Source organism: Haliotis asinina, chromosome 3 (assembly GCF_037392515.1).
Source record: "Haliotis asinina isolate JCU_RB_2024 chromosome 3, JCU_Hal_asi_v2, whole genome shotgun sequence".
In the NCBI taxonomy this organism is placed as follows: Eukaryota; Metazoa; Mollusca; class Gastropoda; order Lepetellida; family Haliotidae; genus Haliotis; species Haliotis asinina.
In genome coordinates, this window is record NC_090282.1 from 3,075,903 (window position 1) to 3,098,193 (window position 22,291).

Sequence of the window (22,291 nt, forward strand, 5' to 3'; positions counted from 1 at the left end):
CTGTCAACACAGTCAGCTCAATCTTTGTACAAAATAATCACCATTTATTCAAGCAGTCCTTTAAAACATGCTTTAAAAAATCTCTGGAAGTCCTTTTATTGTGTTTCTTTGATCATTTGCCATTTTCGTGAACAGCGTTTCCAGTATCAGTACAGGGCAGTGTGCAATATCACCACACCTCTGGAGTCATGTCTTACTTAGTTGTTCTACTGTTCTCATTTCTTTCTATTTCAGCTGCTAGGTACTTTTGAATTATCAAATTTTGAATTCAACCGTTCCTACATCCTGCAAACTCAGTCCAATGTGACAGGTGGCTTTGCAAAATGGCCAGAAAGTAGTCCTGGTACGTGAACCTCTGTTCTAGCCCCCAGCAGCAATATTTACATAAATATCACTGAGTTTATCTCTAAATTTAAAAATATGATAAATGTATAAAACTGTGAGTACAGTCCCCATGTCCTTTGTGATTCTGTTCAACTACTCATTTCCATTCAAGTGACTGAAGATGAAGTTGATGCAAGTGTTGTTGTGTGGTGTTTTAGATGCTCTCCATGCCTATTTTGGCATTTGTGGCTTATCGCTGATGAAGGAGCCTGGCCTTGCATCCCTCCATCCTGCTCTCAACATCAGCCAGCGGGCAGCCGACCATCTTCATACTCTCCACCAGCAGTGGCAGGAGGAGTAGCTGATGTCTGGTATTCTGGACAGGAGCCAGAGACACCCTGAGCTTCATGCTGTCTCTTCCTTCATCAAGGATTTCACTGTGATTATGAGAGTGCTAAATCCATGCCTTTACTATTCTATGCTGTGATTGAGCCTGTACATACACAGTGGACAGTGTTCCCTGACTACCACAGACTTTGTCCTGTCAACATCCACTGAACCAGCTGAACAGAACGATGTTGACTCATTCATGTTTGTATCAGGGAATTACTGTAATCACTGCAGTCTCGTACACAAAATGGTTACAGCAATGCTGATTGTGTAAATGCAAAAGTTTGTTGTGGAACAGATTGCCTTCCTGTTTACCCAAGGCCAAGTACTTCCACAAGCCACAAGATTCAATGGTACTTCAGGGTAATAGAATTCTCTTTCCAGTGATCGTTTTGTTTTTTTCGTAACAACAGTTGTTTATGTGTAACATTTTAAGACATTAACTTTGTATTTGGACTCAAAAATATTTATAAAAGCAAAGAGGGATATGTTCATCCATGGCTTAAAAGAAAACAGTACCAAAAACTTGTTGTTGGCCAATAATTGACAGAGCTTTGTTAATGTTGTTGAACTGTAAACATGGTGGTATTTGCTGCCTTACCAACAGGGCAGGATGGACTGCTAGCAAGGGGAGGTAATTAACAGAAGCTTTTCACTCTTGAATATTAACTGCACATTCTGGAATCATTTGTTTGACATAAAAGAAATGTGTATTTATTATGAAAACTGTTTGTGTTTGGCATAATGCAGTGAACTGTCTCCACAAATCAGCTTGTGTGCCTTGCCCTGTTCTCATTGTGCCAGCAACGTCCCACCAGTCTTGGTGAAGGACAACCTTTGGGAAATTAGATATACTACTCAGAAATAACAGGGAAATTGTTTGATTGTGCAATAGTTGAGATATGTACGGTTCAACTGACCTGCTTCTTGGGGGCTTTTCCCATACGGGGCCAATTCACTGTAGCAGACTGTAGCAACATGTCAGTGTAGTGAAGCAGTGTATGCAAGAACATCGTGAGACCTCCACCACATGCAGTCACACAACATCACAACTGTCTTATATGGCAGTCTGCTTATTTTGTTAGGTTCCCTGCTTTTTCCAAGTATATTTTTCTACCTTTTACATCATAGCCATTCCATAATATTATCCATATTATAGTCCATTAGAATAATCTATAACTGACTACTATACAGAAATTTAGCAAGTTTTCTTTAGTGTCTATAAATTTGAATTCAAACTTTATAGGTGTAAACAATATTGGCAGGAGAACCTGTACCATCAATCAGTCTCAGAACTCTTTGGCCACTCAGGGTTTTTCCAATACATTTCAAGTTTATTATTAGGCCTTGTGTTGTTATTACTTTATTAACTTTTATGTATTAACTGTTGGGCAATGTTTGGTCCATTCATTGCAGGTTCACGTCATTTTCTTCTTTACTCTCTTCACCCTCACAGCCCAAACCTAGGAGCACATTATCCCAATTGAAGGCACATACCATTTAGAGTTGAGGACTGTATATGGTGTTGGAATGAGGGTTGTCTCCCTTAGGCTAATGGCAGGCACATACCACTAAGCGTCAAAGACTGTATATGATATTTCAATCCTATTCTATATATGAACAACCCTATCATCAAAACATACATCAAACTAAAGCAGTTTGGTCAGATTTAGTGAAAAAGCATTACCTTTTTTTTTAATTTGTTTATATCTGTTTGAGTTATGGAATACATGTATTTAGCTTTCAGAAAACAGGTCGGTGAACATGCAAGTTTAAGTAGAAAAGAAAAGACACCAAATCACTGTTTACAAATAGACCTCAGCGGACACCAGCTGCTGTAGGTCAATATTCCAGACCAGAACACCAGGTGGCACTACTAAATGTGTTATATATGTTAAATACCATATGTTTGAGGAAAGACTTTTTAATGGGTGTGTTTCTGAATACGATAAGCAGTTATTGTTATTTAATGTATTTGGGGCACATCATTGACATGCTTTCTCTGGCACTGTAATTTGTCATTTTTTCTCTTTCTCATTTAAAAGACCCACATTCCACAAAATCAATTTAAATCTAAATATCTTTTCTGAGAAAAAGGTTGCCCTATCACATGCCTTTCTGGTCACATACTGCACTCAGGGATCAGTGTAAATACTTGTAACTACATGCACTAAAGTTATTTCACGTTTCCTACAATTCAGCCCAGAAGTTACTTACCACCTTATTATTTGTATGTTATTATTTCACATTTTAGGATTTTCCTAGTAATAGTGTTGTATTGCAAGGCCATTGTAGTGACCTTTGAGGAATGGTTGAATCAGATTGGTCAATCAGAGGTTTCAAATCTCCTTAGCATACCTGACTATGTGACCACCTATAAAAAAAACTGTATGAAGTCAGCTAGAATGTGAAGTGTTATGCTATTCAATGGTAAATATTGTTTTTCTGCACAGATCAGAATGATAAATGTACGATAATGTATTTTCTGCTGTTTTTGTTAGAATATTAATGAAAGTAACATTTAGATAGCATTCCGACACAACCCAGAAACACTGGGACTCATGTGGTTCGGAACATTTACTGCTTCTGTGATATAAGTAAACAATGTAGAAGGTTTCTCTACATACATACATACATGCATACATACAAGTACAGGAGAAGTTACCATGGTGATGGTTCCACCTGGACAATGTGCCATATATCTGTTATGGATGTTTGCTGTTATTAAGATGATATATGTATATATAAAGCCTTGTAGTAGGGGTGTCAAAGGAGGGTCTATTGATGTCTTTAGCAGATCGTGGGACTTCAGGTGAGGGTTGGATTTTGTTGTTCCACAAGGAAAGTATTGTCCATGATGTCACAATCGGTTTCAATATTTGTATAATGCATCTTGAAGGATATGTAAGAAATGTTCCATCTTATGCCAGAAGTGTGTATATTAGTGAATCGTGCTGATATATGTATCATAAGGATGAAACGTGAAAAGATGACAATGCCATATGAGATGTTGTGATGCAATGTGCAATGTCTGACTTGCTGAGATACCTTTACCAGAATAATTGTCCGCAGTTCATGTTGCCCCAATATGTCAGTATATGTATGATGAGGATGAATAATTACAGTGTGTGAAATAGGCCCATCCGACCACTCGAGACAGGATAGATTTCTGAGAGACAGTCTAAATTTACAACTGGCCAGCCCAATGTTTTGATAAATTTTTAGATGTTCCCATAAGTCTTGAGTAAATTCACCATAGCTTTGCGTCTGGTCTGGTTAAATCCATTCTGGGCTGGTAACATTTTGGCATGCAGAATGAAACATTTACCTATGATGTTGTTATTTTAAAAGAATGGTGTTGTGTGAAGAATGTTTTTCAATGAGACTGACTATCTGCCTGCAAGGATGTGTAGAGCTGAAGTGAAGAACTTGTCTTGTGTTGTACAGATAGCATTGAAACCATTTCCAAATCTGAGTGACTAGACATTATCCATATTGTTGAACGTTTTTAACCATGTACTGAGCTTATCTGTTGAGTTAAATGTTTGAGGAAATCAAGGCTTAAGATAATTTGAATTTTGCAAAGGTGCATTGTTCCATAAGAAGTATAAGTCTTTTGTTGCCATGGTTGCCAACTGTGGCTTAAGACATCCTCCCCCTATCCTGACAGCGTCAGATTTCCAACATGAAGAAGGAACTGTCTGACGAGGGTTATGCAAATGATGATGATGTCATAACATGCTGTTGGTGAATTTCAACTCCAGCAGGACCAAGCCTTGTACACCAGAGGAGGAAGCTTTCTACACCAGCACGTCCGTGCAGTGCAACAACAAGTGGATGTCCCTCGGATGGGATTGTGTCATAAGTACCAACCAACCAGAATGTTTCTGTTATCCTCTCATAGTGTTGTATTGTTCGCTACAAATGATGTCTTTATACAGGATCATATCACAGGTTTTAAAGGGCATTTTTATGTAATACACTAAAGCTAATTATGTACCACAATTAAGTATGTTATGAGCACAGACAAACTGTAGCGCAAATGGGGTTTGTCCAGCATAGTAAATGTGACAAGTCTTCTTATATGCGAGCAAAGCGAGCAAAGACTGGCAACATACTTTCCTCGCTTCGGTTCGAAAAATATTTTTCATGTCAAAATAAAATATCACCACCATCAAAGGTACACTCCCATTTCCTCACTTGTCTGTGCTCTCACATTTCCTACCTCATGTTTAGTAAATACTCACGTGAAATATGTTCTATTCAACATTTAAGCACCACTCATGGTATTCAGATCCTTCGTCACCTCCATTACCCCTGCCAGCTTCCAGTTGAACGGAGTGACAGAATATGAATAAGCAGAAATTAGAAAATACCATATTGCCTAATTTTCTCGTGAACCTGTTGGATTTTATTTGTCTTATCTTTCGTCGATGTTGTTAGAATTTTCGTAACATTTATTCTACATAAAAAACACTTCTGGTGTAATGGGCAAATGATGCAGGGGAGGTAACTGTAAGTACTCCATATTGAATAATACCCTCCTTTTCCTTCACTCTGTTGATCCGAAAGCTGGAAGGGGGAATGGAGGCGAAGAACGGTCTGATATACCATGAGTTGCACTTAAAATGTTGAATAAAAAATATTTCACATAATTGTTCAACATGGGGTTGGAAATATGAGAGCACAACCCAGTGAAGAAATGGGTGTATACATTTGATGGTGGTGATATGTTGTTCTGACATGAAAAATATTTGTCGAACTGAAGCGAGGAAAGTATGTTTCCAACCTTCGCTCGCTTCTCTCGCATATAAGAAGACTAGTCATTTTCCCTTTACTACGCAGCCCATTTGCGCTACAGTGTACCTGTATTATGAGGTATCTTGTTATACAGCTTGATATCATTAACTATGAAAGATTCCTAAAAATAACATGAAAGAATGTACTTCCTGAGACATTTCAGATATATAAATATAGATTTCAGGCAGAATATAGACAGTCTGAAGTTGCTTTCTTGGGGTTCATGAAAACAGGTATTTACCAAATTTAGATTATTACTGTTTCATTTGTTTTAGCAAAAAGATAAACATTTCTTCATCAGATCAAACTATATAGTGTTCTGCTGGGCTAGTACTACAGTCCAGTACAGTGTTCTGCTGGGCTTGAACAGTAGTTCTGTTCATTGTTTTGCTGGACTAGCACGGCCCTGGGCTAGTTCAACAGCCTGTTCAACAGCCCTGTCCTGTGTTCCACTGGGCTAGTTCAACAGCCCTGTCCAGTGTTCTACTGGGCTAGTACAACAGCCCTGTACAGTGTTCTGCTGGGCTAGTTCAACAGCCCTGTATAGTGTTCTACTGAGCTACAATTGTCTTGCACAGTGTTATTCTGGGCTAGTACAACAGTCCTGTCCACTGTTCTGCAAGGCTAGTACTACAGTTCAGTACAGTGTTCCACTGGGCTAGTACTCCATTCTTGTACAGTATTCTGCTGGACTAGTACTACAGCTCAGCACAGTGTTCTGCTGGACTAGTACAACAATCCTGCACATTGTTCTTCTGGACTAGTACAGCAATTCTGTACAGCGTTCTTCTGGACTAGTACAACAATTCTGTACAGTGTTCTGCTGGACTAGTACTTGAGTACTGTAAGGAGTTCTGCTGAGCTGCTAGTACTAGAGTACTGTACATTGTTCTGGTGGGCTTGTACTACAGTCCTGTACAGTTTTCCACTGGGCTAGTATCCCAATTGAGTACAGTGTTCTGCTGGACTAGTACACCACTCCTGTACACTGTTCTTCTGGGCTCGTACTCCAATTCAGTACAGTGTTCTGCTGGACTAGTACCACAGGTCTGTACAATGTTCTGCTGGGCTAGTACTACAGTCCGGTACATTTCTCTGCTGGGCTAGTACTAGAGCACTGTACAGTTTTCCACTGGGCTGGTATCCCAATCCAGTACAGTGTTCTGTTGGACTAGTACACTACTCCTGTACACTGTTCTTCTGGGCTCGTACTTCAATTCAGTACAGTGTTCTGCTGGACTAGTACCACAGGTCTGTACAATGTTCTGCTGGGCTAGTACTACAGTCCGGTACATTTCTCTGCTGGGCTAATACTAGAGCACTGTACAGTTTTCCACTGGGCTGGTATCCCAATCCAGTACAGTGTTCTGCTGGACTAGTACACTACTCCTGTACACTGTTCTTCTGGGCTCGTACTTCAATTCAGTACAGTGTTCTGCTGGACTAGTACCACAGGTCTGTACAATGTTCTGCTGGGCTAGTACTACAGTCCGGTACATTTCTCTGCTGGGCTAGTACTAGAGCACTGTACAGTTTTCCACTGGGCTGGTATCCCAATCCAGTACAGTGTTCTGCTGGACTAGTACTCCTGTTCACTGTTCTTCTGGACAAGTACTACAGGTCTGTACAGTGTTCTGCTGGATTAGTACAACAGATCCGTACAGTTGTCTTCTGGGCCAGTACTCCAATCCACAAATACACTGTTCCACAAATATACCTCAGTGCTGTTCAGTATTGCACCTGGCTAGTCCTACAATTCTGTAAAGTGTTGTCCTCGGTGTGTCAAGCTCTTCTGTGTGGGCTGCCAGAGAGCAATCTATGCATTTCAAGTTTTGCTGAAGTTGATTATTGACTCTTCACATTATCTCTTCTTTCAGTTCACGAGAAGACATGCGCAAATCCTGTCCCCACCTCTCCTTCCCACCTTTCCACACACTGCTCTGTCCCCTCACAAATACTGGAGCTCTCGCCAGAGGAACAATGCTAGTGCCAGCTTCAATACTGGAGCTCTCGGCAGAGAAACAATGCTAGTACAAGTATCAATACTGGAGCTCTCGGCAGAGAAACAATGCTAGCACCAGCTTCAATACTGGAGCTCTCGCCAGAGAAACAATGCTAGCACCAGCTTCAATACTGGAGCTCTCACCAGAGAAACAATGCTAGCACAAGCTTCAATGCTGGAGCTCTCACCAGAGAAACAATGCTAGCACTAGCTTCAACACTGGAGCTCTCGCCAGAGAAACAATGCTAGCACCAGCTTTAATACTGGAGCTCTCGCCAGAGAAACAATGCTAGCACCAGCTTAATACTGGAGCTCTCGCCAGAGAAACAATGCTAGCACCAGCTTCAACACTGGAGCCCCCGCCAGAGAAACAATGTTAGCACCAGCTTCAACACTGGAGCTCTCGCCAGAGAAACAATGCTAGCACCAGCTTCAACACTGGAGCTCTCGCCAGAGAAACAATGCTAGCACCAGCTTCAACACTGGAGCCCTCGCCAGAGAAACAATGCTAGCACCAGCTTCAACACTGGAGTTCTCGCCAGAGAAACAATGCTAGCACCAGCTTCAATACTGGAGCTCTCGCCAGAGAAACAATGCTAGTACCAGCTTCAATACACCGTTCCTACATCATGGAAAGATGGGGAGCAGGTGCTGTCCCATTTATTAAGACTATGTTCTAGGACACAAATAAATATTCTCAGAAGTACCTCCAGAGATTTATTCTGATGACCATAACCCACAGTAAACGTTTCAACTGCTTTACCATGTGCATATGACAGGGTATGCTTGTACTACAGCATGCTACCTGAGCCCCTGGTTTGGAGCAAGCGTCAGCTGGAACATTCCTGGTTTATGGCAATCATACCAGTAACAGAATCCCTGATAATGATTGAAGTAGTGTTCTCAGCTTAGCATCATTACTGAACAGCCCATCTTCTTTCTACCCTGCAGTTATGGACCCTGAGACATCAGTCTCGTGACAAGTGGCCAACACACTGCCTGTCACTGTATAGACATTACTCAAGTCTGCTGTTCCTCAAGACACCTTTAACTCTTTAAGTTGCAAAATCATCCTGTTAGTCATCAGTGTCCACACTAGTGTTACAACATAAGGTTTTCTAATTTATTCTCTATAACTTCAGTGGTAGATGTAGCTCACACATTTCACTTCCCTGTGGAACATAGTCATTTTTGTTTTCTTTGCCCACCAAATGATGAAAATATTCATCATATTGTATCGTGGTGTAGTCTGCAGAACATGTACAATATGCCCATTAAATCTCCACATCTCTGCACTATGTATTATATTAGAAGTAACATGAGCCAAGGGGATTTCTCTTGCACTTGTATATAACATTGTCATCCTCATTCTTATTACTGGCAATATTTGTATAAAATCATTTTATATGCATTGAATATATTATACATAAACCATCTTCTGTGCTTGTTTGTTGTGAATAGTTTCAATTTTGTATACCTTTGAAGACCTTCAGTAACTTTAGAATTGATCTTCAGAAACCGGTGTTTGTAAGACAAATGACTGGTCAGGCTGGCTGACTGTGTCATTGGTTCCCAATTGCGATAAGCAGTGCTCATGCTTTTGAACACTGGACTGACTCAATTACTTACAGACCACTGGAAAGTAGCTCACTCACTTGATTTTGGATGTGAATAGTCAGAGTTACCTCCCTTTCACCACATATGGTGTGTACAACACGAACAATGTCAAGATCCAAGGAAGTTTGTGGGGAATACACAGTTCCATCAATGGTTGATTTGGCCGTTCATTTTTTTAGAAGACCCATTGGGATCTTGAGTTAGAATGCGGATCCCCAGCTTGTCTATGACAAACTAAAACTGGTGGACAGTCTGTGTAAGTTAATTGATAATGCATCAAGGCATGAGTTGGAGTGTGCAGTTTCATCCAGACCTAACAATGTACAGGCCACCTTCATATCGCTGGGAATTGTTGAGAGTAGTGTGGAACAATCAGTCATGCAAGCGAAAGGAAAGCCAGCTTTACTATTAAGAAAGCCATGTACTTAAAGGGAGACATGGTCTGGGCTGAGAAGGGAGGTAGTTGAAGTCCACACAACACAACACAACACAACCTTATATCTAATGTGTCACCTCCATGAGATGCAGGTTGTTTGATCTGTAACGCTGGTTGATCAGTTGGCTGTGGATGAGACAAACCTAGAAACAGGTGTGAACCTGGGATTCAAACACCTGATGATTTTCAATAAATCTGCAATTTTGAAATGAAAATGCACATAGGTATTACTGTAATGTTTCTACTGCATATCTCTCACATGACAGAAAGAGATACTTCTGTCCACTAGAATACGTTAAGTTTCCTGATGAAATTTACTTCATAATGTATTACTGTCCCTGTAGTATACTATGTGTGTTAATGTGTCGTCAAATATCCTAGCCTTCTCATACTGAGTGTGTAAGTATCCTGGCCTTCCCATACTGAGTGTGTAAGTATCCTGGCCTTCACATACTGAGTGTGTAAGTATCCTGGCCTTCACATACTGAGTGTGTAAGTATCCTGGCCTTCCCATACTGAGTGTGTAAGTATCCTGGCCTTCCCATACTGAGTGTGTAAGTATCCTGGCCTTCCCATACTGAGTGTGTAAGTATCCTGGCCTTCACATACTGAGTGTGTAAGTATCCTGGCCTTCCCATACTGAGTGTGTAAGTATCCTGGCCTTCTCATACTGAGTGTGTAAGTATCCTGGCCTTCACATACTGAGTGTGTAAGTATCCTGGCCTTCCCATACTGAGTGTGTAAGTATCCTGGCCTTCACATAATGAGTGTGTAAGTATCCTGGCCTTCCCATACTGAGTGTGTAAGTATCCTGGCCTTCACATACTGAGTGTGTAAGTATCCTGAGTGTGTAAGTATCTTGGTCCTGACACCTGAATGACGAGGTGTGACCATGGTCCAGACATTCGTATGACTAGGTATATGCGTGGTTAAGACACCTGCATGAATATGTAACAACTTCCCAGACACCTGTATGACAAGGTGTAAACATGGTACAGACACCTGCATGGCAAGGTATATTCATGATCTAGACACCTGTATGCAAGGTGTAACCATGGTCCAGACACCAGTATGACAAGGTGTAACCACCCCTGTATCACAAGATGTAATCATGGTCCAGAGATCTGTATGACAAAGTATATGCATGGTCTAGACACCTGGATGACAAGATGGTGTATCAACTGTCCAGACACCTGTATGACAATGTATATGCATGGTCTAGACACCTGGATGACAAGATGGTGTATCAACTGTCCAGACACCTGTATGACAAAGTATATGCATGGTCTAGACACCTGGATGACAAGATGGTGTATCAACTGTCCAGACACCTGTATGACAATGTACATGCATGGTCTAGACACCTGGATGACAAGATGGTGTATCAACTGTCCAGACACCTGTATAACAATGTACATGCATGGTCTAGACACCTGGATGACAAGATGGTGTATCAACTGTCCAGACACCTGTATGACAATGTATATGCATGGTCTAGACACCTGGATGACAAGATGGTGTATCAACTGTCCAGACACCTGTATGACAATGTATAATCATGACCCAGACCACTGTGTGACAAGGTATAATCATGGTCCAGACACCTGCAAGACAAGGTGTAACCATTATCCAGACACCTGTATGATGACATTGCATTACCATCTTCAGAGGTGTAACAGCTTGTCTTAAACATGGTATGCAAGACCAATATTTGGTGTATTTATTTGATAAGAAACATACGGGAGGATTTCTATCTGATGTCATCATCCAGTTTCCACAGCACGTCAGTACTCAGGAAAAACAACAGAGTTGAGTTGCACTTCAACAAGTTTAATTGTTTAGTACCATCCTGCCTAAGATGACTGAGACCTTCAACGAGCATAGTGAACATAGTGACATACACAAGCCAGTTGCCATGTTTACATGTGTGTGTTACATGTGTGTGTTACACAGTTGTACAGCACCCATAGCTGGGAGCCACCAAATATAACTGCCTTCCAAAGTGGCTTTCCACCCTCCCCATGTCCCTGTCCCCTCGTCAGCTTCTGTCTGCTCCACATCCGGTAGAGTTGCAACCTCCTCAAATGACTGTACCATCCCTAAATTCAACTTAATATAGGCATTGTCCCTTCTACCATCCTTTTTCTCCCAGAAAGCAACCACCCTTTTCCACCATCTTGAACCAACAGCATATCATCTGTACATTTGACCAATCTTTCTGACATTCACCGCGATATCCACCCATTCCTCTACCGTATCAAGGTATCCACCCCATTCCTCTACCATATCAAGGTATCCACCCCATTCCTCTACCATATCAAGGTATCCACCCCATTCCTCTACCGTATCAAGGTATCCACCCCATTCCTCTACCGTATCAAGGTATCTACCCCCATTCCTCTACCATATCAAGGTATCTACCCCCATTCCTTTAGTATATCAAGATATCCACCCCATTCCTCTACCATATCAAGGTATCTACCCCGTTCCTTTAGCATATCATGGTATCAACCCATCCAACCCTACGCTTTATTGAGAGCATCTCATCTCTACTCCCTTTTCTATACCTCTATTCAGATACTTCACCTTAAAGTAGAACCACACCCATTATCTCACCTGCATGCAGACACGTTACCTTAATGCCAGTGGCACCCTCACCCCGTTGGCACACCTGTATTTGGACACTTGAAAGCAGAACCACCTCAAACCTGACCTGTATGCAGACACTGCCTAACTGATCGTCAAGACAGACAGCATTGTACTCATTCTTTCACACACAAAAATACATATGTTTTCATAAACATGCATGTAATGCATTCCAAACCTTGAAAATGTGAAAACAAATCTAAATCAAAACTGATTTATTATCCTGAAACCTTTGAAGCATTACAAGATAGAACAAGCATTGTCTGCTACAGAACTTTGATTGACTCATTCATCAAGCAGTCAGTCACGAGACCGACAACGAGTTTCTATGGTAACATCCCAGGTACAAGATGTGTACAAACAGTGTACGAGTAGCTAATGTCTGGCAATATCTCAGGTGCACCTTTCCTTTATAAAGTTAAAGCTGGTCATTGCAAACATCACTTGTTATGGACTCTGGCGCCTCCCACCAAGCAGCGCACACATGCCTCCTGACAGATAAAGGCTACACTGTGTGGACAAGGAGAATAAACAGCAGAGGGAGAAGGAAGCCATCAGGGTAACATCAGCTTTGGGTGCCGACGGCCATGTCAGTGTGGGAGCAACCAACTGCCATTCAACATACCATGAAATCAGTTTGCCAGGGAAACAATTTGATTATTTCTTCATGTTACATTATAAGTCCACTGGACTGATGGTCCCATTCCCTGATGATGTCGTAGCACTACAATGACTGCACCTCCCATTGTAGCATTGTGACAGATGTGGGATGGATCCCTGACGGAAACATACCCTGGCAGACTCATCTAATTCTTATTACAAGACAAGTGACATTCAAAGTTCAGTGTAAAAGATTGGAACAGCTAGAGACTTCCCACTGACATGACCTCTGCAGAAATAAATAGAAAGCAGAGGGGTGCTGTGTACATGAGAGTGAGAATTGGTGACTCGCCTCCATGGTCTGTGACACAATGCCCCATTCCTGGAGGACTGTCATACACAAACATTTAACACCTGATATTTCTGTGTTCACACAAATCAAAATCGCATGAATATCTCAATAAATGCATGAAGAATTCATTTAACTGCTAAAGTTTGTTAACAGAATGTTTCTTCCTGCCTATTGTTACGGCTGACATATTTGTGAGAGGCAACACCTGAAGGTGTCCGCCAGAGACAACACCCAACACTCTTGTACCCAGCAGTCACTTTGCTGTGAGAGACTAGCATTTTACTGGCACTGTGAACATGCCAGCTACACCAGTAGAGGGACGCCAGTCTTGCAACATCTTAAGTAAACCAAGTCAAGCAATGCTTCATGTGAAGCAACTTTATGTGACACAAGCCTAGCAACACCTCATGTAGCATGTGACACAGCCTAGCCCAGTATTGCCAATGCATTGCATGAAGTGCCACCAGCACCCATTGCCTCATATGTGCCACAAGCGCCCCTCACATGAAGTGCCACCAGGGCCCAATTCCTCACATAATGTGCCACCAGCGCCCATTGCATCATATGTGCCACAAGCGCCCAATTCCTCACATAATGTGCCACCAGCACCCATTGCCTCATATGTGCCACAAGCGCCCCTCACATGAAGTGCCACCAGGGCCCAATTCCTCACATAATGTGCCACCAGCGCCCAACGCATCTCATGATGTGCCACCAGTAGTACTATCATGCCATCTTTGAGTAGAAACATGTTTTTCATTTCCTCGCCTGAGTGCTGCCATATTGAATTTCTCTTGTGTGATCCAAGTACACGGTACAAAACACATACACTATCATTTTACAATAACTTACTTGGCAACGAGTATACTACAGCACAAAAATATTTATACATACAAAATTCTTGCAAATTTTGCAACAATTAAACCATTCATAATGGTATACAAACATATTAATAGTTAAAAGCACTTTTTCATTATGTGAAGTCTTTCTATTGGAACAACTCTCCTTCAATGCTTTTGTTAACACAGTCAGAAGCCACACCCCTCCTCCTCGAGTCAGCCAGCCAACACGTCATGGTACCATGACCTCAACAATGCCACTGACACTTGCTAGTAAAACACAGAAGTAACGCGTTATATTGCCTGAGTAACTATACACATTTCTCAGCTTTTCAATTGCAAAGTGACGTCTTATGGTGATTGACATGACAGGACAGGTTCAGGACAATCCAAACAGCAATTCCTGCAGAAATATTTCATAGTTTGAAGTGCACACACTTGTCAAGACCAGGGTCAGTTTGCAATTGGGAGCTGCCAAGCCAGTGCTACCTGATATACACATTCTGTAACATGCCTAATAACCATAGTAACATATTATCGCTAAGGCAACATATAGAACACTCACTCAAGAAATAGCCATCATTTGAATATCACAGTTGATCTTAGTAAAAGCACTCAACTTACTCCTAATATCAGTCGTTTAACAGAGGAGAGAGGGAACAATCAACCGTCTCTAGGAAATTAAATAGTAATAGTTTGTACAACATTCATAGATGAGGCTATCACCTATAATTTCAACTTTTAACAGAAAATTATCATCCCTGATATCAAACTGTTTATAAATGCTAAAATATACAAGGAATAGTAAAGTATGCAAAAATATGAAAACTTAATCTTTTCATATACAGAGTAACAGGCAAGGACTAGGAGTGGTAATGGTCCAAGGGAGAATTAAAATAAACATATGAGAAAGAGTTTCTGGTTGAAAAGTATAAATAGTTGTAAAGATACAATTTGCGTAGATTAGAAAAGTGTCCTCTAAAGACTCTCCAATATATACAACCTCTACACTGCATGTCTAAAAGATCATATGAGCATGATCGTCTTCTGTGATAAAAGTTTGAAAATATACTCTATAGGTGTTATGAAACAAATACAAAAATAATGATCTATTAGCCTTTATAAATGCACCTGAACTACACGTGGCCAGTCCACATATGGCCTGCACGATCATGTTTCCAACTTGTACACCATCTGTATTCCAGGCCAAATTTCAGAATCATCAGAATCTACAATCATTGACTTACTTCATTTCTCTGATATGCTTAACCTGAACCACATCTTCGAACCATGCAGTCGGTTGTTTCTCAACCCAGATAGGAGTTAAATATTGGTAGGAAGAAGCAAAAGTGTCTATCAGGGTTTACAAGCAAGGTTCTCTTGTCACTTTACACTGTCCTATCAGGCTTCTATTTCATCACAAACTTCAACAAATTTTCAACATATAAATAAATTAAAAGCACTTATAAAGATCATCGGGAAGTGGCCCCAAGTCTGTAAGTAGCTGTGTCAGCACTGGCATTAATGATATTGCACATTACCATGAGAGAGTGGACTCCCATCGGTGTCATAGATATATAATAAATGTCTGGAATTTGTTCCAAACTTATAAAGTAGATTCCCTAAAGATTCAAATTATGATCATTACTTCATCAATAACTGAGTCTATTAAATACTATAAATTTCCGTGGCATATTATTTTTGACATTTGAAAAAATGGCGTTGAATATGATATGAGTGATTCATGCTAAGGTCAAAGGTCAAGGTTACAATGTGGTGGTTCAAAGAGAGAAGAAAAAGCTGTGTGATGGTGCAAGATAAACATTGAGTGACTGTCACTCATCTTTGCCCTTTGCATGGTGAGTACACATCAACAATCAACCCACTGAGGGAATGGATACGTACATGTGTTCATGTCTAATGTGTGCACAACAGCGATATCAAATCCTCCTTGTCACTGACTAATCCCACACACAAGAGGCTTCATCCTAGGTTAACTAATCTACAACCACTTTTAATTTCGTTGAATTATTTGACAGTGAGCACTAGACTAGCTGAGATAGCATCTGTCCGTCCGTTGCTGTACGGACTCGTCCAGAGCTACTATGTCGTGTTACAATGTCACAACGTTGTTACTAGGCACAAGACGGGGAATATATGCATTTATATGTCAACAAAACACTCCACCTCATTTGTCAGTGTATTCAAAATGGCCACATAAGTAACTGATACAACAACTTCTGCACAGTTGGATAATAATGATAATAAACATATGTAGTGATCATCACTGGTGATTGACAGAAGGTGCACGAGCAATATTTACACAAATGAAAGCGTCTATCCAGTTTGTCCACCTGAAAGGCACCAAAGGCTTGTAGCCTTCCACCATGCGCAAAATCATACGCATAAACACGGGAGTAGAAACATACGTACGAAAATATGGGATTTTAAGTACGTATTAGTACATAACTGTCCTGCTTGACGCAGCTTCCTGTACAATATACAAGTCCACCACTCCGGTAGCGGTCAGACCAGCTGATGGCCATAGGTAGCGAGCCAATGAGCAAGCTGCTGACCAAGTCCTGCTGACCAATCAGGCGACGTTAGTCTCTGTGTCTGCAGAATGAGATAGAGACAGACAGCAAGATGGAGACTCTGACATACACCAGCTTCCCCTAGGTTGCCCAGCCCTCTATACGGGAGCGTTTCACCATCGGGCCGTCGTAGTCATTGGTGTGTACATTCACCGGAGAGGAACTGTTGCTATGAGAGATGTGACCGGGAGACAGATGCCCAGTTCCCGCAGATGGAGGACGTAGCTGTTGCTGTTGCTGTTGGTGGTGACTAGAGGGGGTCGTGGAGTCCCGTGGAGGCGAGATAGGTTCGCTTTTGATATTCATAGGTTGTGTCATTGTGTTGATTGCCAAGGGAGATAAATGGTGACCCGAGTTGGCAGTATGTGGAACTGTCCTGAAAACAACAACATCCTTGGTCAGACCATGTCAATGTAACAATGTTACTCAGCTGTGGGAGGGATACTGAGCTAATTCATATTGCTACAAAATCTCGCAGGACAACAACCTTTGGACATGTTTTCTAGTGGATTTACAGATACCTCAGTTCCTTGAAAACATCTAATACTATCTGCACATTAACTTCTCCTGACAGAATGAATTCTCAATAATTCTTACCATGTTCTTTTCTTGTGACTAGCATTTCATAAATTTCTTTTTCTATGTATACCAATAAGTAGGTGTTCTCTCAAATACACATTCAAGTCTCCATGTTTTGCTTATGAGGATTGTTTTCAAAGACTTACAAACATGGAGAGAGACTCAAATTTTGTCAGGGATTCCTACCATTTCTTTGTACCACATCAATCAATATAACTACAACATGAAGCAGTAACTCACCCCGACGTCAGTGACAGCCCAGTGGAGTGATGCGGAGACCCAGTAGTCAGCGAGCCCTGCCCACACCATGAGTTGTAACCATTACTCACATCAGCAGTGGTCAGGGGAAAATCATCTACAAGGAAACACACACACACACACTTTAAGTACCTGCTGCAGCTAGAAGGCTCTTTATCCTCACTAGCTCATGCTACATGTGACTAGTTGATATTACATGTGGCTTGTTCATAGTACATGGGGCTAGTTGATGTTACGTGTTGCTACTAATGTTATTCGTCCCTAGTTCGTGTTATGTATGACTACTTCATTCTATGTGTGACTAGTTGATGTTACATGTGGCTAGTTGATGTTACATGTGGCCATTTGATGACATGTGTGGCTACTTTGTGTTATGTGTGGCTAGGTGATGTTACATATGGCTAGTTTATGTTACATGTGACTAGTTGACGTTACATGTGGCTAGATGTTATGTGTGGCTAAGTCATGTTATGTGTGACTAGTTGATGTTACATGTGGCTAGTTGATGTTACATGTGGCCACTTGATGTCATGTGTGGCTACTTTGTGTTATGTGCGGCTAGGTGATGTTACATATGGCTAGTTTATGTTACATGTGACTAGTTGACGTTACATGTGGCTAGATGTTATGTGTGGCTAGTTCATGTTATGTGTGACTAGTTGATGTTACATGTGGCTAGTTGATGTCATGTGTGGCTAGTTGATGTTACATGTGACTAACTGATGTTATGTGTGAGTAGTTGATGTTACGTGTGGCTAGTTGATGTTATGTGTGGCTAGTTCTCATTACATGTGATTAACTGATGTTATGTGTGAGTAGTTGATGTTACATGTGGCTAGTTGATGTTATGTGTGGCTAGTTCTCATTACATGTGGCTAGTTGATGTCATGTGTGGCTAGTTTCTGTTATGAGCGTGTGTTGTTGATGTTACATATGGCTAGTTTATGTCACATGTGACTAATTGATGTTACATCTAGCTAGCTGATGTTACATGTGGCTAGTTGATGTTATGTGTGGCTAGTTTGTGTTATGTGTGACTAGTTGATGTTACATGTGTGTAGTTGATGTTATTTGTGACTAGTTTGTGTTATGTGTTTCCCATTCGCCTTTAAATGTGGCTTGTCAATAGTAATCCTGACTAGTTAATGTTACATATGGCTTGTTTATATTTACTATAGCATGTTCATTTTACATTTGGCTCATTCGCATTAATGAGCCTAGTTTGGCACATAGACAACAAAGTAAAAGATAGGTAGGTACTTACTTGGATGAAACGACGAGGGAAGTGATGAGGGATACCCGCTACCTGGCATGTTCGGGGTTGCCAAGGAAACAACTGGCGTTACTAATGAGTTACCTACTCGGCCTTGGAGCTGTGGAACCAAATACAAACATTTCTGTATGTTTCCTCACAAATATGCAAAACACAAACATCATTCCCAAGCGCCACCTTATACAATGAAACAAGCAAGTGATGGACAGGTGTGCAACTGTTCTATAGATGCTGCTTTCTTCCTCTCATCTGATGGTTTCATTTCGTGAAGTCTTCCCTCAGCATTGTACCATTTTTCCTCCCTCCCACTCACTCATTCTTGCTTGCCTCAGTAAAACATGGTACAAAATGTTGGGATGTGTATACGTACATCAGGTGACATCAGATCCCCACGGCTATGAGGTGGGATCATCACACGCAGGTTTGGGTTGGGCCTCATTTGGGTTGGGGTGGGCGACTGTTTGGCCATCTGCTTGGCATGGTGGACCATTACCCCTGGTGAACTGCATGGGGACACTCGATGGGGGTAGCCATTTGGGGTGGGGGAATGACTCAGATCAACCATCCCACCTGCAAGAAACAAAACATACCATTTGAAATTAGAATTCCAGAACTACAACAGGTAAAAACTGCCTAACCATAGAGAGAATGGTTTAACAAGGCCTTTAAAGGGAGATGAAACAAACAGACATTTAAAGCTAAACTCAAATATAACAAATACACAAAATTAAAGTAAATTTAGCATTTCAAATTTTCTTCCTTTGAAAAATTAACCTCTAATTACAACTTCTACAAATTGCTATTACATACGAGAATTTCACATGGCAAGGCTCGATTTAGTGCTTTGATAACTTGTTACTGGGGCAGCCTAAGATTGCAAAGTGCAACCTATTTATTAGTCACACTTGCACCAGGTGCAAGTAATTTTTTGAGGAACAAATCAACAATAAATCTAACATTATATGCATAAGTGTGACAGCTCACTTTTCTTCTAAAGTTTGAATAGCTGTGGCACCGAAACATTTGTATTAATAGACATGTTTTGGTTATGACAACTCTTGCAAACAGCTGGACCTCTGTGTTGCCATGGTTTCATGTGTACCACATCATAGAAATAATGTACACCAACACCGTTTAAACACAACAATGTTGAAAAGTGGAATCCAACTGGTGAAACAAGGTCTTTGTCTTAGGTTGCACCTGGTGCAGGTGGGTTAACTTAAACCTTAAATCTGGGTTAACTTAAAGCCTTAAATCGAGCCCTGCATGGAAATCACTGAAGATTTTCACATAACTATTTGACTACATGATATATCTTGCTTCAGGAAGCAGTTCCCTGATATGGATACAACACAGTTGTCTTCATGGCTTTCCATATCAGGTTAAGATCTACAACCTGTGCAACATGGAGCTCGTCTGACACATCCAGCTGGAACACCACAATGGAGTTGTATAATTTCAGATCACGTCAGCAAGGTCAAGGAGATATTTACCATTAGCTATAAACAGGGCAACACTTACCGGTAGAGTTTGGTCTAGGACTGTGGCTAGGGGGCGCCACCTGTGGTGGCTGTAGTAGTCCGGGGGAGCCACTTAGAACATGGTTCTGTGGGGGCGGAATCAAACCCGGTTGACTGGGGTAGCCACTATTGTGTATTGGTACCGGCATGGTATTGTGGTACTGCTGGATTCCCCCCTGAAACACAAAGCACACCGTCAGGAAAGCCATTACTTCCTCCTCCTTGTCCAAACTGGCAAGGTAACCTTAACATGCTTTGTCAATATAACCTCCAGACACACACCCTACACGCCCTGTCAACATTACCTCCAGACTTATCCCCTACACACCCTGTCAACATGACCTCCAGACACACCCCTAACATACCCTGTCAACGTTACCTCCAGACACACCCCCTACACACCCTGTCAACATGACCTCCAGACACACCCCTTACAGACCCTGTCAACATGACCTCCAGACACACCCCTTACATACCCTGTCAACAATACTGCTGACACACCCCTTACATACCCCATCAACATGACGTCCAGACACACACCCTACACACCCTGTCAACATTACCTACTGACATATCCCTTACATACCCTGTCAACATTACCTCCAGACACACACCCTACACACCCTGTCAACATTACCTCCACACACACCCTACACACCCTGTCAACATTACCTTCTGACACACCCTCTACACACCCTGTCAACATTACCTACTGACACATCCCTTACACACCCTGTCAACATTACCTGTTGACATACCCTGTTAACATTACCTACTGACATACCCTCTCAACATCACCTACTGACACACCCCTTACATACCCTGTCAACATTACCTACTGACACATCCCTTGCATACCCTGTCAACATTACCTGCTGTCACATCCCTTACATACCCTGTCAACATTACCTACTGACACATCCCTTACATACCCTGTCAACATTAACTACTGACATACCCTGTCAACATTACCTACTGACACATCCCTCACATACCCTCTCAACATTACCTACTGACACACCCCTTACACACCCTGTCAACATTACCTACTGACACACTCCTTACATGCCCTGTCATCATTACATACTGACACATCCCTTACATACCCTATCAACATTACCTATTGACACACTCCTTACACACCCGTCAACATTACCTACTGACACACTCCTTACATGCCCTGTCAACATTACCTATTGACACATCCCTTACATACCCTGTCAACATTAGCTACTGATACACCCCTTACATACCCTGTCAACATTACCTACTGATACACCCCTTACATACCCTGTCAACATTACCTACTGATACACCCCTTACATACCCTGTCAACATTACCTACTGATACACCTCTTACATACCCTGTCAACATTACCTACTGATACACCCCTTACATACCCTGTCAACATTACCTATTGACATACCCTCTCAACATTACCTACTGATACACCCCTTACACACCCTGTCAACATTACCTACTGACACACTCCTTACATGCCCTGTCAACATTACCTACTGAAACACCCCTTACACACCCTGTCAACATTACATACTGACATACTCCTTACATGCCCTGTCAACATTACCTACTGACACACTCCTTACACACCCTGTCAACATTACCTACTGACACACTCCTTACATGCCCTGTCAACATTACCTATTAACACATCCCTTACATACCCTGTCAACATTAGCTACTGATACACCCCTTACATACCCTGTCAACATTACCTACTGATACACCCCTTACATACCCTGTCAACATTAGCTACTGATACACCCCTTACATACCCTGTCAACATTACCTATTGACATACCCTCTCAACATTACCTACTGCCACACTCCTTACACACCCTGTCAACATTACCTACTGACACACTCCTTACATGCCCTGTCAACATTACCTATTGACACACCCCTTACACATCCTGTCAACATTAGTTACTGATACACCCCTTACACACCCTGTCAACATTAGCTACAGATACACCCCTTACATACCCTGTTATACACACAACATAACATCAGAAAAGTACCTAATACAAGACAAATGT

General features: G+C 41.5%; 2 protein-coding genes across 10 annotated transcripts in view; one reads left to right on the forward strand and one right to left on the reverse strand.

Moving 5' to 3' along the window:
• LOC137277305 (geranylgeranyl transferase type-1 subunit beta-like) overlaps positions 1 to 8,959 on the forward strand; it is a 32,905-nt gene extending 23,946 nt beyond the window's left edge. The window contains exons 8-9 of the mRNA XM_067808965.1: positions 235 to 343; positions 543 to 8,959. Of these exons, the coding sequence (XP_067665066.1) occupies positions 235 to 343; positions 543 to 685 (252 nt within the window). The 3' untranslated portion in view covers positions 686 to 8,959. The remainder of the gene's footprint in view (positions 1 to 234; positions 344 to 542) is intronic.
• Positions 8,960 to 11,383: 2,424 nt separating this feature from the next.
• The window catches only part of LOC137277309 (myocyte-specific enhancer factor 2A-like), a 113,184-nt gene continuing 102,276 nt past the window's right edge, over positions 11,384 to 22,291 (reverse strand). For all 9 annotated transcript variants that reach the window (XM_067808969.1, XM_067808968.1, XM_067808971.1 and 6 more), the window contains 5 exons: positions 20,232 to 20,406; positions 19,081 to 19,280; positions 18,702 to 18,810; positions 17,420 to 17,534; positions 11,384 to 16,976 (listed from right to left, as the gene is read on the reverse strand). In XM_067808969.1, coding sequence (XP_067665070.1) covers positions 16,682 to 16,976; positions 17,420 to 17,534; positions 18,702 to 18,810; positions 19,081 to 19,280; positions 20,232 to 20,406 — 894 coding nt within the window. In that variant the 3' untranslated portion in view covers positions 11,384 to 16,681. The remainder of the gene's footprint in view (positions 16,977 to 17,419; positions 17,535 to 18,701; positions 18,811 to 19,080; positions 19,281 to 20,231; positions 20,407 to 22,291) is intronic.